This window comes from Culex quinquefasciatus, chromosome 3, assembly GCF_015732765.1.
Source record: "Culex quinquefasciatus strain JHB chromosome 3, VPISU_Cqui_1.0_pri_paternal, whole genome shotgun sequence".
Lineage (NCBI taxonomy): Eukaryota > Metazoa > Arthropoda > Insecta > Diptera > Culicidae > Culex > Culex quinquefasciatus.
In genome coordinates this window covers 138,080,509-138,099,469 of record NC_051863.1, presented here as the reverse complement: position 1 = coordinate 138,099,469, position 18,961 = coordinate 138,080,509, and the positions used below count along the sequence as shown (strand labels likewise).

The window sequence follows — 18,961 nt, the reverse complement described above, 5'->3', positions numbered from 1 at the left end:
CCGGCTGGGGTTGGCTACAGCAGGTCAGCGGGTCATAAATTGGTGGGGAAGTCATCATTACGTGCGGTAATTGGCCACAATAATGTATTGGTTTTTTTTGGATTTTGGGGATTGTGTGTCGATTATTGATCTTGATAACCTGTCCAAGGGTCCTGTTTGGCAACATCTTTCACCCCTTTCAAATTTTTATTAAAATTTTAGCTCGAATTAACAAATTTCCCCTTGCAATTTCACTCCCAGTCACCTAATGAATAGTTGAGTAGCCATTTAATATACTCCATTCCCCTCCTAACTTATTTTGACCATACCTTTCCCATTAGCATCGCTCAAATTGGCCCCGAAAGTCCTGGCTAATTCAATTAAAACGAGACCAAATACCGAATACCGATGTTTGGCAAGAGGGTTCTCGTCCTTAATAGTTTTCCCATCCCAACCTTCTTCCCTTACGACAGATTTCCACCAAACTATTTCCCCAGTCTCCTTCTCCCCTTCCACCCGGAAACTCTGTTTTTCGGATGTTTGCAAAACTAAAAGCTCCGAGAGATATAATCCACTCAGCGCGTGGATCGCAATTTGTGCGATCTCGGTTGATGGGGGTTAAGTTGTTAATTAATTTTGCAGAGATTTTAAATTCATTTCCTTCTCGCCGGCGCAAAGTGACGATCCGCCTTGGAAAAGATGGTGGCGGCGCCTTTATCTGCGAAGGCAAATGGGGTATGAAAAATGGAAAATCTGCTGCTTTTGGAAAAGGGCTCGAATTAGTGGGATGGCGGCAACTCTGCCGGCAAACTTACTTTGCCTTTTTCGCTAACTGGATTTCGAGTTTTGAACTTTGACTTGCTGGCGTTGTTGTTCGTGTAGCGTTTGTTGAGGCGAACTGGTTTTAAACAACTCCACGCTAGTTGATGACTTGACTCAATTTGGCTTTTTGTGCCGGTGACGGCTGTAATTTGATTTGTAATTATTCTTGCAGTTTCGAGTTTTTGAACTGACGGAGGCTGGCACGATGAAGCGGTTGAAATTTGCATCAAAATCAACATCATCAACTAGATGAGCCTGGAAAGTCACTAGAACAACAATTGTTCAACTGAACGATCGTTGTTCAACTGAACATTCGTTGTTCAACTGAACAATCGTTGTTCAACTGAACAATCGTTGTTCAACTAAACAATCGTTGTTCAACTAGACAATTGTTGTTCAACTGAACAACCGTTGTTCAACTGAACAATCGTTGTTCAACTGAACAATCGTTGTTCAACCGAACACATGTTGTTCAACTGTACAATTGTTAATAAACTGAACAATCGTTGTTCACCTGAACGACGTTTGTTCAACATCATCAGCTTCTGGCTTCCAAATTGTATTCAAAGTCACGAAATGGTTTTATTTGAACTAAAAGCACAAACAATCTTGATTTGTTTTTCTTATTCATCATGTCATACATGTATACAAAATCCCAAGAAATTTTCCCCGATGAAGAGTGTTCAATTAATCTTGTTTTCCGAACACATTTCCCAATTTGCAGTTCAAATTTGTCTCGATCGGTCAGCAGGGCTTCAACACACACAAACAAATTCCTTCACACATATGCATTCACAATCAACTCATGCTTCGTCCGTTTCTTCCCGGAACAGCTTCCTTACACCATCTCGGTGCACTACGACGACGACGAGGGCGCCCTGCAGCACCCGGAGCTGAACATCCCGAGCAGTGGCATCATCCCGATGGCGGTCGAGACGTTTACGGTTCATCTGGTGTGCTCCGGCAACGTGACGAAGGAGGTTCCGGTCGGGATTCACCTGCGCGTCGAGGGCCCACCCAAGCAAAACGATACAAAATTGATTATCAGGCGAAATAAAATTTGCATTAAAGGTGAGTGCTGTCACTTTGCCGGTGTGGACTGGGGACGACCTGCACTAACAGGACCTGTCCGCATGAAATGCATGCAAATTGCTCTTCAGTGAAGCGAAGGGGGGTGACGAATGGTGGAGGGGAACGTCAACAGGGTGGCGAAACATTAGAAAAATTCTGAATTTTTAACAGAACAACAGAACAACAGAACAACAGAACAACAGAACAACAGAACAACAGAACAACAGAACAACAGAACAACAGAACAACAGAACAACAGAACAACAGAACAACAGAACAACAGAACAACAGAACAACAGAACAACAGAACAACAGAACAACAGAACAACAGAACAACATAACAATCGGAACAACCGGCACAACCGGAACAACCGGAACAACCGGAACAATCGGAACAGTTAGAACAATTAGAACAACCGGAACAATCGGAACAATCGGAACAATTGGAACATCCAGAAAAATCGGAACAATCGGAACAATTAGAACAATTGGAACAACTGGAACAATTGGAACAACCGGAACAAATGGATAAACCGGAACAACCTGAACAATCGGAACAATCGGAGCAGTTGGAACAATCGGAGCAGTTGGAACAATCGGAACTATTGGAACAATAGGAACAACCGGAACATTCGGAACAATCGGGGCAGTCGGAACAATTGGAATTACCGAAACAACCGGAACAACCGGAACAATTGGAACAACCGGAAAAATCGGAACAATCGGAGCAGTTGGAACAATCGGAACAATTGGAACAGTAGGAACAACCGTAACAATTGGAATAATCGAAACAACAGATCAATCGGAACAATTGGAACAACAAAACGACATAACAATTAGAGCAATGAAAATAATTTCAATAACTTTGGTTTCTAGAACATTTGAAACAAAATATTAAAGTGTTCGACTTCCGATCTCAAGTGGACACCCTCCAAGACATCACGAGGCAAACCAGGACCTTTTCCTCGTCCCTCCTCTCGCTCAAATCGATCGATATTTCTGTGCTGCCAACAGATGTCACACACGCCCGCAACGATTTCCGTTTTTCAACCTAGCACTTTCCACTTCATTATCTTTATTTCTGTTCGATGAGAACCAGGGTGAGCGCTAGGGTTGTCCTGTAACTTTTAACACACAACTTCAAATTTCAAACTTCTTACTTCCTTTTTTGGTTTCTTACTTCTTACTTCTTACTTCTTACTTCTTACTTCTTACTTCTTACTTCTTACTTCTTACTTCTTACTTCTTACTTCTTACTTCTTACTTCTTACTTCTTACTTCTTACTTACTTCTTACTTACTTCTTACTTACTTCTTACTTACTTCTTACTTCTTACTTCTTACTTCTTACTTCTTACTTCTTACTTCTTACTTCTTACTTCTTACTTCTTACTTCTTACTTCTTACTTCTTACTTCTTACTTCTTACTTCTTACTTCTTACTTCTTACTTCTAACTTCTTACTTCTTACTTCTTACTTCTCAATACTTACTTCTTTTAAAACTTCTTTTCACTATTCCTAAACCAATTAAACCTTTAAAAATTTGGATGAACCCTAACCTAGACGCTCTCGTTGCACGTCGCAACACAATTTCCATTTCTGATAGCTTATCGTTTTGAATGGAGAAAACACCTATCCCCCTGTGTTGGCTGGAACCTACATTGCCACCCCCTTTTGGCTGGCCTTGGAAAATGGCCACCCATTCTGCAAATTCACACACCAACCGACACACATGTCATCATTTGAAATGGAAATGGAATCGAAATGTATGTTTTTTCTTTGTCCTGCTTCTTCGTGCTCAGTTTTGTACGTGTGTGCTTGCAGTATTATTTTTTATTCTCAATGTGTCAATCCCTCTCCCACACACACACTCATCCAAAAACTCACTCTCTAGATAGGCAAAAAAGGGGATCAAGCCAGATCGTTTAACATTTCCAACCCAGCAGCAGCGTCGATGATATCAATATTAGATCAGCTTTTCCCGTTGGTGGTGCGTGGGAAAGTTTTACCCCCAACGATGATACGCAAACAGATACGCGCAATCACACGCGTTGAGACACACTTGTGCGAAACGGGCGGATTTTGTATGGATTCTATTCATTTTGCAATTTGTGCCAGTTGATTGGAAATGGTTAATGCAGCGGGTTTTCTGCACTTGCATGGCAATTTAGAAAACAAATCGGATGGCGTGATGGAATTCGTAAACGTGGACTAACAGGGAAAAATATTTTGCACTAAATATATTTGAATGAAAAGTTGCTCTATAATGTGTAATTATTTCATGTGTTAAAAATATCAAAACGTGTTTTTACAACTCAAGAGCAATTTTGAATCCAAACCGAAAATGGATTTTATTTGTATTTTTTTTTTGCTTGGCTCAATTTTTGTATTAGCTTCTCAATGATCAAAGAAGAAAATGTGTGTCTTTTGTTCACCTTTCGATGCCATATAAAATTTTGACAGCTGTCCATGCAAAAATGGTACCAAATAGTTTGAAAATCTATTTTTTCACTTTTTTTCAGATATGAAGCAAGAAGCACGGACCAAAATGTAGCCGCCGAGATGAAATGATTTAAGAAATTTTGCGTTAGAAAAAAAAATCCAAATTTAGTTTTTGACTTCAGTTTAAAATGTAAAACTTAATTTACAATCGAAATATTGTTTAATTTTTTTTGAGGAAGTTCACTGTTTCCCACATATATCCAAGTAACCAAACAGTAATGTTACCTGAAATACAGTCCAGACTCGATTAACCGAATGCATCAGAAAAAATAACTTCAAATAATCAAAACTTTGGATAATTGAATTAAGACATTTTTTCTTCGTTGTCTTGTTTTTGACTGTTGTGCTTATATATCAAACCTAAACTGCCCCTGATCGCATAAATGTCCCATGTGCATTTTCATCGCTTGTTCGTGATTCGATTATCCGAAGTCCCATACAAAGATTCGGATAATCGAACTTCGAACAATCGAAATTCCGGATGATTGAGGCTTTGGATAGGTAATCGAGTTTGGAATGTATTACAGATTTTAGATTTTTCAAATTATTCTTTTATATTACTCTGTGACATAAGCGCCATTAATAAGAAACGTATTTTTTATTAACCACCCTTACACAGTGTAAAATTGTGTAAATTTTGAAGCTGTTATTTTAGATGGTTGAATATTACCTATTTTGTGTTGTAAATTTATCTCAATTCAGATTGAAAAAGTGACGTTAAACCATAAAAGTGTTAAAAATACACATTTACAGGTACATACAGGTAAAATTACACTTAAAAACAAAGATGTACTCCTTTCCAGATGTAGTAAATGAAAAAGGCATTTTTATGAAAGAATATGATAAAGGCCGTTGCAAATATTTTTTGAAGTCTATACCCCTCGACTCTGAAATTACACGCCAATGTTTCAAAATTTGGATGAAAAAACTGATTTGTAATGCATTCTACACCAGTTAAGTTATTTTGCAATCATTAGTTTTCAAATTATCTTTAAATTCACATATTTTTTTGTTCGCGTTGGTGTTTCATAGAAATTCAATATATTTTTAAAGGAGTTCAAATATGCTTAATATGATTATAAATGCAGGAAAATGCATTTTAAATGATTTTCAGTTGATTAAAATTATATTTCTATTAATTTTTTTAAAAATCATGGTTTTTGCCTCTTGATTTTTCGGGCTTTACATAAATAAATATGTTGAATATTTTTACTTTAAAAGGTGGTTTTAAGCAAAATTAAAAAAAAATGATTTCGAATGGAATAGTTCTCTAAATTTTTGAACATTATTTCGCAACTTTTATATTTGTATTTTTTTTACATTTAATTTCTAATATACAGCATCACAGATAATGTGAATCTAAGCAAATGATTTTTTTCCTGATCAGCCTGAAGTTGTCAACTGATGATACTTCGGAAAATTTTGGTTTGATTTTCAATGTTAAACGATATTATTTATTGTGAAATTTTCAGATCCATTTAACAGAAATAATAGCAAAAATTAAAAGTCAAGCATAACTTTTCAAAAGGTCTTAAAATTGATAATTTTCATGATTTCAAAATTTTAAAATTTTGATATTTTTTATATTCAATAGATCAGAAAATTTCACACAAGTTTCTGTTTCATTTTCTGTTTTCAACATTGGAATTCAAACCAATATTTTTCGAAATACTATTAGTTAAAAATTACAGGCTAATAACAAAGATATAAAATTATGGTAATGTTCATCAGGAAATGACGACAGATTTTATGTCAAAAAAATGTGTAACATTGCATCAGAAACTGGTAAATTTTCTTCAGATTTTGATAAATTTTCATCAGGTTCACATTTTTACAAATTGTCTATGTAATATTACTATAAAAAGAGGTTATATTCAACCTACCAAATTTTCTAAATTCCAAAATTCTACTTGTTTTTTCTGTGTATGTTACACTTAGAAAAAAAAACATTTTCATAGATTTTAATTCATAGTGAGGCTGTTACTAAGAAACTAATTATCAGATTTTTGTTGCTTCAGAAAAGAAAATTATAGGAATCTTTTTAAAAATACTTTATCCTTCATAAATTATTGAAAAATACCCAAAAATGTTACAATTTCCGACAATTTTAACATAAAAGTAAACTTCAAAACAGTTTACTTTTTAAAAATTCCGGTAAAGGGATTTTCGAGTGCAAATTTTAACTTGATATTAAACATACTTTTTAGAACCATTTTTGACCACACCTTCAATATTTTTCAAACATATCTGAATCCAGATTTTGCACAATTATGTACTTTAGCTAAATGATGAATCTTTGAGTCCCATAAAACATATATGAAAATTCGAAATTTAAAAATTACGTATTTTGGGAATTCAACTTCTAGTATAAAAAAAGCTTAAAAAAGAAATTGGTATTTTTAAAAGAGCGTATCTTTTTTCTGAATAGTTCTAATTATACACAGCAAAAAATCCGATGGTAAAATCGCATGCAAAAGCATGCACATCATCTTCGTCAAAACAAACACTTAATATTACACACTGCATGTACATTTTTTGCAAAAAAAAAAGTAACAACCGACGGGAATCAAACCCAGCACCAACAGTGAGGACTGGCTCCTTAGTCCACTCGGCCATGGTGCTGATGAAACGCTGTAAGGATAAACGCATATATGAGCTTGACATTTCGGTCAAGTAGGTTTCCCATACTGATGGGCTACATATTTTAGGGTGTAAAATTACATAAAATTGCATAAAATAATGCAATATTTATTTTACACCCAGGCCTTTTACACGCAGCTGGATTATTACTTTTTTAGCTGTGTAGTCTACAATTGGCAAGTGGCATTACAGTGAAAAAGAGGTGAATTCACACAGTTTTAGATAGAAAATTACACATTTTTTCTGTTATAAAAGATGTACCCCTTTCCAGTGGCCGTGCGGGTTGAGGCGCGGACTTAGTAAACTAGATATAATTATCGCCGGTTTGATTTTTTTGGGATTACAGATATTTTTTCCTAGCGTCTGCCAGATGTCAATTTACACAGTATTAGGGGTGAAATTAAACCTTTTTTCTTACATAAAAGATGTACCGCTTTTTAGATGTAATTTTACCATGATTTTTTTACTGTGCATACTGATGGGATACATATTAAAGGGAGTAATATTACATGAAATTTTATAAAATAACGCAAAAAAAATTTTACACTCAGGCTACTTACACGCAGCTTTTTGACTACTTTTTTTGCTTTCCCAAGCTCAGTCCCTCACAGTAAAAAATTGTGTAAATTTGGAAGGTGTAATTTTGGAAGGTTAAAATTACCTCTTTTATGATGTAATTTTACCTCAATTTAGACTAAAAAAGCGACATTACACCAGAATAGTGGTAAAATTACACATTTTCAGAGGTAAAATTACACATTTTTTCTGACATAAAAGATGTACCCCTTCTCAGATGTAATATTACCATGATTTTATTTTCTGTGCTTATAATAAAATTATTGTTGCAAAAACGAGTCACGCATGGATTGAGGACATTTAAAACACTTTTCAAAACAAATCTCTAAACATATTTCAATGTTATGTAATCATTATATTTTTTTGTACCTTTGAATTAAATATCACTGGATTATCACAGGAAAAAAGGGTTATTTTATTTTCTTGTGGAATGAGAGTTCTCCAAACCAAGTTAAGGGAACGATAATTTCTGGCAACTTTGTGTACCCTTGGTGAAAATAATCAAAAAACACTTCACAAGTACACCAACCAAGCTTCCACCGAACAAACCCGCCAAACAAACCATCGACATTATTTGCAAATTTTATGAAAACGACTTTCAAAAAGTGATAACCACTTTATCGAGGGCTCACCGCCGCAATCTCCTCCTGCCGAAACAGGCTCCGGTGCAAAAACCACAACGCGAAGAAGCATCAAATTAATTTCGTTGTTTACCACTTTGAAATTTCCACCACCCACCCTTCAGTCTCCTGCTGCCAGGAAAAACCATTTCGCTCGACACGCTTCCTGATAACGAGCCTAAAACTTCTCGAAAAGATAACCACCACCGCAACCAACAACAACTGAACTGCAAAGAAAAGCAACAGTTAATGCACTCTGCCTGGGAAAGGAGCTTCTTTATTTAATTTTGCGGGGAAAATATGCTCCAACGAAAAAAGCTTCCGTGATAGATTGTGTGTGAGTGCTTTCTTGGCTCGTTTTTATTAATTTGTGTTGTTTTTGGGTGGTTTTATAAAACATGCTACCGCGCTTCTTGTGGTACGAACGAACTTTCTCGCGAGGACCCACTAATTGAACATTAATTTTCACTTTTTATTTAGGTTAAGGATCTTGGTTTGTACTTTAGAACCCTGTCAGTCTTGAAAATTTAAGGTGACTTTTACTTAAAATAAGTTTATATGACAGGTACTGGAACTAAACTATTATTTAAAGTATTACTTCGAATTTCAATGATTTTCTAGATTCAAAGATTAATAACATAGAAAATTTGGAATTTGGAAGTTTCTTTAATACTACAACAGAATCCTTCAACAGGTTAACCACACGTGCCAAGTCTTTTTCTCAAATAATACATGTATTCTCGTTCTTCTTTCGTCTTATTTAGGTGTCTACCCGCCCCGCCAGCGCATGCCGGCCGCGGAGATTGCACCCCCGCAGGGACCGGCCCTGCTGGGTGCCGCCGCCTGTGCCCTCGGGCTCGTCCTCGTGGTGGGACTCATCGCCAGCGCCATGTACGTGCGGGCCCGCAAGCAGATTCGCCAGGATTCGCTACAGTGAGTAATGACTTGAGTTTGGAGTTGTGTTGTTGCTTTTGCCCCTGAATGTATGCAGCTCTCTGTGTACACCGGTTGAACAACAGTTAAGTTCAGCGAGCGTGCATACATTTATTACCGTACCACTCTGTACCTTACCCGACTTTTGAAGGAAGCGAAGACCTTGGTGGAAGTATCCCTTGGCTTATCAGGACAACTTTTGTGAACAAACTTGAAAAAAAAATCAGTATAAATGCTTATAAAACGACGAACCAAATAAGAATAAGAAGAATTTTATAAGATAATGATTTTTTTTACAGAAAGTACAAAATTGCTATCACACCACCCAAAAAAAAAAAAAGAACAAGATGCTACAATTTATCTCAGCATTGCAAGTTTTTTTTCCACTTTCTTCTCCAATGCCCTATGTTCATTGCACTGACTTCCTTCCTTCCTTCAAGCAGTCACGGTTTCCTTACACGTTCTGGGAGAGCAACACAATTGGAAGTGATTGCCTGATTAATGAAGGGGTAATGGAAGGAAAGTCGTGATTCCATTGTGCGGTTCATTTGCTCTTTAAGGTTGCTTTTGAATCCATTTGCCCAACGTGTTTGAACCTTAAGATTCTGATTTTACATTTGAAAAATGTAAGAAAGTCAAATATCAGACACAAAAATGATAATTATTACGATGGTTAAATTTTCTAAGCGTACATTGTTATAGAAATTTGACTATTTAACGCATTAAATCACTAGTTTCATAATTTTTAACGATATGCTAACAACACAACAGCAACAGTGAATCTCATTTCCATAGTCCAATCTTACTGTGACCCAAATCATCGCCCGTTGATGGTGCTGCTAACGATGGGAAACTGGAAATTTCACAACAACAAGTGACACATCTACAATCTACATCCACTCCCTGGCTCTTACCGCTCATTTCAAGCCACAGGCAAATCAAGTCCATGTTTGAGCATGTGTTACCATTCGTTGTATCCTGATGTTAGGCACAAGCATCCATTCAACCGAAAGCCATCATACTTGAGAGTTATTAGATATGGGCTAATTCTTAGTGGTTACGCAAATCAGTTTATTTTTATTAATTTATTCATATTTTTTGCAAACAGTAATTTCTTTGATATTTCAACATTTTTGTACACCAGAGTTCCCTTTCAAATGATGATGGAAAAGGGCCCTTTGACCTAAAAAAAAAGCAAAGTAATCCACTTTAACGACCCCCGGGTCTTTTGTAGTCTCTGTTGCAAGTTTCTACTCATTTCTAGGCGTCCGAAGGTTATGTGTGGTGAGTCACCAAAAACCTCTTTAACGCAAATGGACCGACGTTTTACTTCCCCATCCGATAGAAGGCGTGGTCAGGCAAATCTCGTCTCGAAAAATGCCACCGAGTCCGTCTGGGATTGAACCCAGGCCATACTGGGATTAAGAGGCTACCACGCTAACCACTAAACCACCGGACCCGGCCCTTTGACCTACCTTTTTTATTTTTTGTTCAGGCTAGTACAAATTTTATTTAAAGTTTTGGTCACAAATACAAATTACAAATACAAATTTTATTTGTAAGTTTTGTTTTATGTAAATGTCACCAAAATTTTTTAAAACTGACAGAATTACAATCCCAAGATCCTTAACCTAAATAAAAAGTGAAAATTAATGTTCAATTAGTGGGCCCTCGCAAAACAACTAAACTAGTGTAAAATGGACTATGGTTTATTATCACTGGAACGCCCAACGCATTTCCAACTTACACGGACGCCCAAGCCTCCCAAAAAAGGTGGAACGGTAACTTCAACTCGCTGGTTCTCGAGCATTACTCAATCAATTGGGACGATTTTTGATTCCAGTGATTTGTAAGAATGTCTAGATGATCCTAAAATTCTGCAGAACTTGAATTGAACAAATCTGTAATTTCTGCGACCGAAAACATCGTTCCACCTTTTTTAAAAAGACTGCCTAGGCGGAATTTTTGGCGATTTTTTTTTTACACGCGAAAAAAAAAGTTGGAACGATGTTTTTGATCGCAAAAATTACAGATTTGATCAAATTAAATTCTGCAAAGTTCTAGAATCATCTAGACATCCTAACAAATCACTGGAAAGAAGAATCAACTTGATTGGTTGAGTTATGCCCGAGAAATATCGAGTTGAATTTACCGTTCCAACTTTTTTGGAGCCTTGGGCGTTGGAATGTTATTTAAATTTTTATATTTTCTTTATTTCTTCGACCCCACCCCCTCGTCACTGACCAGGGCCGAGAAACAAAAACAAAAAAAAAAATTGCATCAGCCTTATATAAAATTCATAATTTATCCATATTTCTTTAATCCGATCATACGACACAAATATTTTGTTCACAAACTTATTGATAAATTTTCACATGTGTGAGTGAAAAAAGTAATTTTCGTCAAAATTGTCATTACGTTTGGAAATGAGTTATAAAACGTACAAATTTAACTCAAATAAGTAACTGTTAAAATTACAACAAAGCTATTTATATTTCATATAAATTTAAATATCAATCATATTTATTTTTCACTTTGAATCTTCCACCTCGGGATTTGAATTACGAATCTGAGTATACCATCTCATCTAGGCAGAAAGATTGTCATTGAATTCGAAGGAATAATTGTTGATAAATCATTTAAAATCATATGCGATTAATCAATAGTTGCATTATTTAAAACAGAACAACGCCATTACATTTAAGAAAATTAATGTCACTCGTTGTGAAAGGTTTTTGTTTACAATTTAAAACATCAATGTAAACGCAGGCATATTCAATTGAATTCCGTTTTTTTTACTTTATAGATATTTTGAAATAATGTTTGCCACAAAAGTTTAACAACCATGAAAGCTTTTTAAAGAAAACTGCTCTCTAATATTGAAATGAAAATAAAGTCCAAAAAATATTTACCTAATTGATGTTTTTGTTAGCGTTACACAGCAATTCTCCATGAAAACAGCATCATTCGAAAAAAAAGTTCTCAGATCGGGCTCAAAATTATAAGACCCATATTTTTTTTTTGTTTTGCCATTAGGGTGACCTACGCCGTGTTAGGGTGGTCGAAAAAATTGCCATTTTCGTCGATTTTTGCAAAAACCACATTTTTTTCAAAAAATCATAACTCCGCACCATTTCAACCGAGCTGTCTTGGGCGCAAACGAAAGGATATTAGATATGGTTTTAAGGAAAAATAGTTAGAAGTTGCCAATATCTAGCCTAGCATCAAATGAAAAATTAAAATGCTCTTTTAAAGGTCTCGGGACCAAAGAGCCTATGTCTGAAATTTTTTATCAGATTCTTCGGAAAATTGATGGTAAAGTTTTGTTTTCAATATTCCGAGATATGATTTTTTGAAATTAAAATCCAGGTTTTTCCAACGCGCCGCGCGGAAACGGGAAAATGATGAAATCGAAAAAAAAATCAAAAAAAGTTGCATTTTTCAATTACGAAGATATTGGTATCCAAACATGTATTTTAGGTTGGGGCAGTTTTAGTGGAAAAAGTTGATTTTTTCCAGTTTTCGTCATTTTCCCATTTATGCGCGCGGCGGGTCGAAAAACCCGGATAGATGTAAATGACACAATATTTTTAAAGAATAATTTTCCACATTTGATTTGCACGCTCATGTGGCCTCAAATTTTGCGCATCATTCTTAAACTTTCAGCACCCCTTTCTTACACGATTAAAATGACACACAAATAAACTAAGGAAAAAAGTGACATATTACAGTTTATACCAAAAGCCACGTTAAATATATTTTTGAACAATTGTTGTGTATTGAAATTGTGGAACATTATTTTTATTTTAATTCAATCAACTTGAAGTGACCACGTAATATTTGTTTTTTTTCTGGTAGTTTTTAAAATTTTCGATTAATTGTTAATTAGTTTTTCGTGAAATTACATCATTCGATTTTTACTTAAAAACGATCAATTCTCAACGTTTTCCAAAATTCCCACTTTTTGTAATAGTTTTTATCACTTATTTTCAGTCATGCTTTTGAACGGGTTCTCCGTTCGTTCAAGTTTACCAAGCAACACGAAAAATAACAGCTCTGAGAACGAACACTCGTCTCTAAGAAACGTTCGTTCAGTAGGCCTTTTTGAAACGAACCGAGAACCCAGTTCAGAACTTCAACATATTCCTTTGATAAGACCTCAGTAGGCTAGCTAAACTTCATTGACTTTGAATCATCCATTTACATGTCTGTACTGCTAGCTTAGTGGTAACAAATAGGTTTAGTAATCAGAGGTAGTGAGTTCGTCTCTTTTTTCCTGAATTTGAAAAGCATGGATTGGCACTTTACATGGATTTTTTTCTGAATAACTCAATTTTCATCGTTAGAATATTTTGAATTGAACATATTTTCATTTAGGGAGGTGAAACACAACTTTCTACGTATAAATCTCCCATGGATGTTCTCGAATAATAATATTTTGCTTCCTCCATACCGTGGTAACTCAGCAATCAATGGCAATGGTCAAATCAAGCACGTCCCGAGATGGGAAAGGGTGTTTCATCTTCAGGCGTTTTATTTCACTTCATGAGATTTTGGATTGTTATCCTGTTCAGAGCCCTAAGACGAAAGTTCTTCGTCAAAAAGTAAAAATATGTTTTAAAAGAAGGACAAGACTGCACAATAACATTAAATGACATTTTTGTTGAAAATTATAAATTATAAAACTTATAAAAAGTCATAATTAAAAAAAATTGCCTTTTATCAACATTTCACATAAGTACTTTTAGATTACACGCTAAACTTTCCATCCGAATGTGATTGTTGGAAAAAATAATGCGATTTTTCAAAAAAGTTAAGGCGTCATAAAAGATGGGGATTTTGCTGAAATACGGATTCTTACATGTCACACGGAGAAAAAAGAGTTCCCAAAATCGTGAACAAGCGTTCAACGAATGAACAAAGTGTTCAAATTTCATGGTACGTTTTTCAAAATCGTACCATGGGATTTGAACACTTTGTTCTACGCTCCCATTTTCATGAACGCTTGTTCACGATTTTGGGAACTCTTTTTTCTCCGTGCAGTATATTCTGTTTCGACGATGGACGGGGCGCGGTGCAGCGTGAAGATTTCGGGAGCGATGTCCGACCCGATCGAATCGCGCAAGGGACTGCGACAAGGCGACGGTATCTCCGGCCTCTGTTTCAACATAGGGCTTGAAGGTGTTATGAGGCGGGCGGGCTTCAACATGCGGGGCACGACTATCAACCGATCCAGCCAGTTCATCTGCTATGCCGACGACATGGACATTGTCGGCAGAACGTTCGAGGAGGTGGCCAGGCGGTACACCGAATTGAAGCGGGAAGCGGATAAGGTTGGATTGAAGGTGAATGTTGCGAAGACGAAGTATCTGCTGGCAGGAGGAACCGAGTCCCTTAGGACTCGGATAGGACCGAGCGTGACGATCGATGGCGACGAGTTCGAGGTTGTGGAGGAGTTTGTGTACCTCGGATCGTTGGTTACGTCGGACAACAACTGCAGCAGAGAAATTCGAAGGCGCATCATCACCGGTAGTCGTGCCTACTACGGACTCCACAAGACCTTACGGTCTGGTCACCTTTCCCGGCGTACAAAGTGTACCATGTACGAAACGCTGATAAGACCCGTCGTCCTCTACGGGCACGAGACGTGGACGATGCTCGAGGAGGATCTGCAAGCGCTTGAAGTTTTCGAGCGACGAGTGCTTAGGACGATCTTTGGCGGCGTGCGTGAGAACACTGTATGGAGGAGAAGGATGAACCACGAGCTGGCGCAACTCTACGGCAAGCCAAGTATTCGGAAGGTCGCCAAGGCTGGCCGAATCCGGTGGGCCGGACACGTCGCAAGAATGCCGGACGCGCTGGATGCGCGCCAACCGAACCAGACTATCAATCCGGTGAAGTTGGTGTTTAATTCGGAGCCGGCTGGAACGCGGCGGAGGGGGGCGCAACGTGCACGGTGGTTGAACCAAGTGGAGGAAGATCTGGAAAGTGTGGGAGTTCCGCAGCGGAATTGGAGAGTAGCAGCCCAGGACCGAGTCCAGTGGCAGCGCATCTGGAGACAGCTCATGACCCGGAGGTTGTACGAGCAGTAAAAGTAAAAAGTAAAGTAAGTATATTCTGTTTCGAGTGGTGTGTCATTTCATATGAAATGACCCAAATATGAGTTCGATTGGACGTAGCAGGACATTTCGTTTGAAATGTGATACAACGTTTATTTACAACATCAAGGGCGTTTAGTCCAGATCCTTGCACACGTTTTGGAATAAATAACATTGAAGTTCGGAGCACTCTGAATCTTAATACAGACCTTCAAAATTTGTATTTGTTTTAATTCACCCCTGCAATAAAGATATACTTTGCTATAAATAGTCTCGTTGATACAACAATTTAAAAAAACATACTAACCTAGTTGTAATATTTCGTTTCTTGAGATTTTAAGACAGCTTGAACTTGGATGTTCTAAATTACACTTCAACTTATCCTTAAAATCAAATAAGAGTGGTTTTTAAAACTATTAAATTGATGTCTCGCATAGAATTCATACTGTAAATTAATTCTTGTACTACAGACCTCGTAACCATAAAAGGACGAAACCAGCAGGGTCTTCATTTTCCGGACAAGTCAACAACCCTCTGGTCATCTCAATTCCGGCACAGACTAGACAGAGATCAACTAGCCCCTTCCTCTCCCCTCTCCCCCAGCTTCAAGTGTGCCACTAACTAAACCAAACTGACCGAAAAACTTTCGAATAAAGCCATTCCAGCAAAATTTTAAACCAAACACACTTGACCAAGAGTGAGCCAAACCAACCGAGTTAACACTTTAAAATAAACTTTTGTCCTCTTCTCGTTCTTTTTTTTCTCCGCTCCAATCTGCACCATCTGGAACGCCACCCACTTGAACCCACCGAGCAGCACCAGCTTCACCACCGCTGCGTATGGCAGCCATCAGAATGTTTTCATCCGTCTGGATCCCCTGGGGCGGCCACCGAGTGCCAACAGTGGCTCGTACGCCACCATTGCCAGCCTCAACAAATATCCCATCAGCGAGTCGAAAAAATCATGTAAGTATGAGAGTCAAGCCTGCACATGTGGTGCTACACGTGGGTGGTAGGCAGGAAAAGTTTTGTGGCTTTTCCACCGGTCACGAGCAGAACGTGCACACAAACATTACACACACCTGACAAGCAAAGAGAGGAGGGGGAAGGAAATCAGCAGGATCATCACACGTGTTTGCTAGAATTACTGCAGGTTAGAAGGTAGAACGGGGAATGAATCACAGTGAGAGCAAGATATCGTTTTCTGGAAGGCGTATGACACTCTGGTTTTGAAGGCTTGCTGAAGTTGGGATAGGTTGTAAACAACGAATTATCAAGATGTGGAAGCTGTGGTGCAACCAGCTGGATATAATTTTGCTGCAGAAAATTTTATAATCGAGGCGAATGAGCGAAAAATCCCTCCGAACTGAAATAAAATTAACTGAAATTTACATTTTCAAAAAAAAAACTTGTTAAATCCATTGTGAAATATGTATAAAGCTAATTTAAGTTTGTTTAATCAATAAAATACTATTTAATATTTTTAAATCTTTTATAGCTTGTAAACCCCAACGAGAATGCTGAAGAAATTATTATTTTTCAACAGCTTATTAATATTATGTAAACGTTTGTAGATAACTGTAATGAAGTGAATTTTTTGAATTTTGTGCAATTTTTTTTTATCAGGCTTGACATTAAAATTTAAATTATTTATTTTTTTGCAAATACCAATTTATATCAGCAAATAAAATTTATATCAGCCCTGTAAACCAATGATTTTTATCAGTTTTATCCATGAACCGAATATAAAACAGAATATTATCTTGTATTATTATTTACTTTAAAAAAAATAAAGTTTCAGCTGATTTTTTGTTACAAAAATTTTAATGTTTGTTAAATGAAATGTTATATGATATTTGTAAAAAAATGTAGAATTTGTAAGAATAATCTTCATTTCTCGTTTACTTTTTCAAAAGGTCCTATGTACATAGTAAACCCATGGCACAATTGTTGTTTCGAAAAAGTAATCTTGATCAATCATTATTTAAAAAAAAAACTAATTTATACTTTATATGTTTTAAAATCCATTTTTAAAAACATTTATTTGTGTTATTTTTCAATTTAAGCACCGTCATCAGGGGTTATGTTGGATTCGGGGGGTGAGATTGGGTCATACAAATTCCAGCATCTTTGCATGACCCAATGTCATCCCTGATGCGATAATTTAAAAATAATTAAATATTATGATATTGGGTATCACCGTCATAAACTCACTTCTTATCATGTTATTATTTTTTTTTTCAAACAAATTAGGCCGTTGCAAATATTTTTCAAAGTTCATGTCGCCCCTCCCCCCCCTTAAAAATTGATCTGAAAAATCAGGGGGCAAAAAAAAAAATTCCCAAAAAACTTAAAAATTTCCATGAAAAAAGTCTAATCAACTGAAAGCAATCTGAAGTAAATAAGTTTACGTTAATGTTCAAATGAGTCAAATTAAAAAGCTGTCAAAGACAAACTTACGGGAAATTGGACGAGCTTTCCGGTAAAAATATTTCCGGGACTAAAAAATTAAGTATGTCATATAGAAATTGCCAAAATTCATTAAAAAATCATTTTTTCAACATTTTTATTTTTGAAACCGCTGTATCTTCACAAGGATTAGACATAGGACTATGGTCAATATGGAGACTTTTATGTAAAATTTTTGGGGAATCGATTCTCACTATCGGTATTTGAAAATTTTGACGTTTAGACCACTTTAAAAAAAAACAGTTTTTGTAAATGATTTTTGTATTTTTTAGGAGAGACATACCATCCTACATTTTTCGTGAGTCACATTTTAGGCTATTTTCACAAAAAATTTGAACGAACAAAAATCGTGACATCACCTTAAAATTTAACTTTTAAACTTAAAAATTGAAAAATCTCATGGAATTGGCGTGCATTTTTCTTTCAGTGTATTTTTTTCATAAAGCTCGTCTAATTTCCTACAAGTTTGTTATTGACCACTTTTTGATATGATGCAACGGCTCCAAGATACAGCAATATTTAAATACAAAATACAAAAATATTGAAAACTATTACTCCCTTCTCAAATGTCATTATCGAGTGCAATTGGCTCCATATACACAAAAATGGCTTTAATAGGCCTAAGATAAAATGTCTAAAGTGTTTCATTGAAATTGGAGAGGGTCGGGAACAAAAGTACCAGAAAAATTCCTGATTTGAGCTTGAATTGCTAATTGATAATCATATTTATCATGTTTGGGCTTGTTTAAAATTGTTTTGAATTTTTATGCAAATCCGATGTAAAGCACCGCAAAAATTTTATTTTTCGCAAAAAAAAAAATTCATCAATTCATAGATATTTTGGAAACTGATTATGGCAAAACATTTGGACAGGTGTATAATGCAATGCATAATGTACTTTTTTCATTAAAATGTTGAAACCATGGCTCGTAATTTAAATTTTTATACTTTTTTTTTATTTTTCTTATTATGTAAAAAGCAAATTGAAAAAAATATCTCAGCCTTTCGATTTTATTGAGCAAGTGTTCTTTTCTTTCATTAAAACTTTTTTAAGCTGCAAAAAAAAACATTTTTCTTGAATGTTTAAAATGAAAATTTGGTTTTTCATCTAAAAATTAATTAAACAATTTGATTTAACCAATGTTTACATTAACTTCTAATTTTCGAAACAATAATTTTGTTTTACAAAATTCACAATTTAAACATGTACAAAATCTAAAAATTTCTTATCACAGAAAATTTATTGAATCCAC

At 36.0% G+C, this 18,961-nt stretch overlaps 1 protein-coding gene across 1 annotated transcript in view; it reads left to right on the top strand.

The window, feature by feature from the left end:
* Window positions 1-18,961, top strand: part of LOC6052525 (tyrosine-protein kinase Drl) — a 134,172-nt gene that overhangs the window by 50,771 nt on the left and 64,440 nt on the right. The window contains exons 3-5 of the mRNA XM_038264752.1: window positions 1,635-1,872; window positions 8,974-9,142; window positions 16,057-16,205. Coding sequence (XP_038120680.1) covers window positions 1,635-1,872; window positions 8,974-9,142; window positions 16,057-16,205 — 556 coding nt within the window. The remainder of the gene's footprint in view (window positions 1-1,634; window positions 1,873-8,973; window positions 9,143-16,056; window positions 16,206-18,961) is intronic.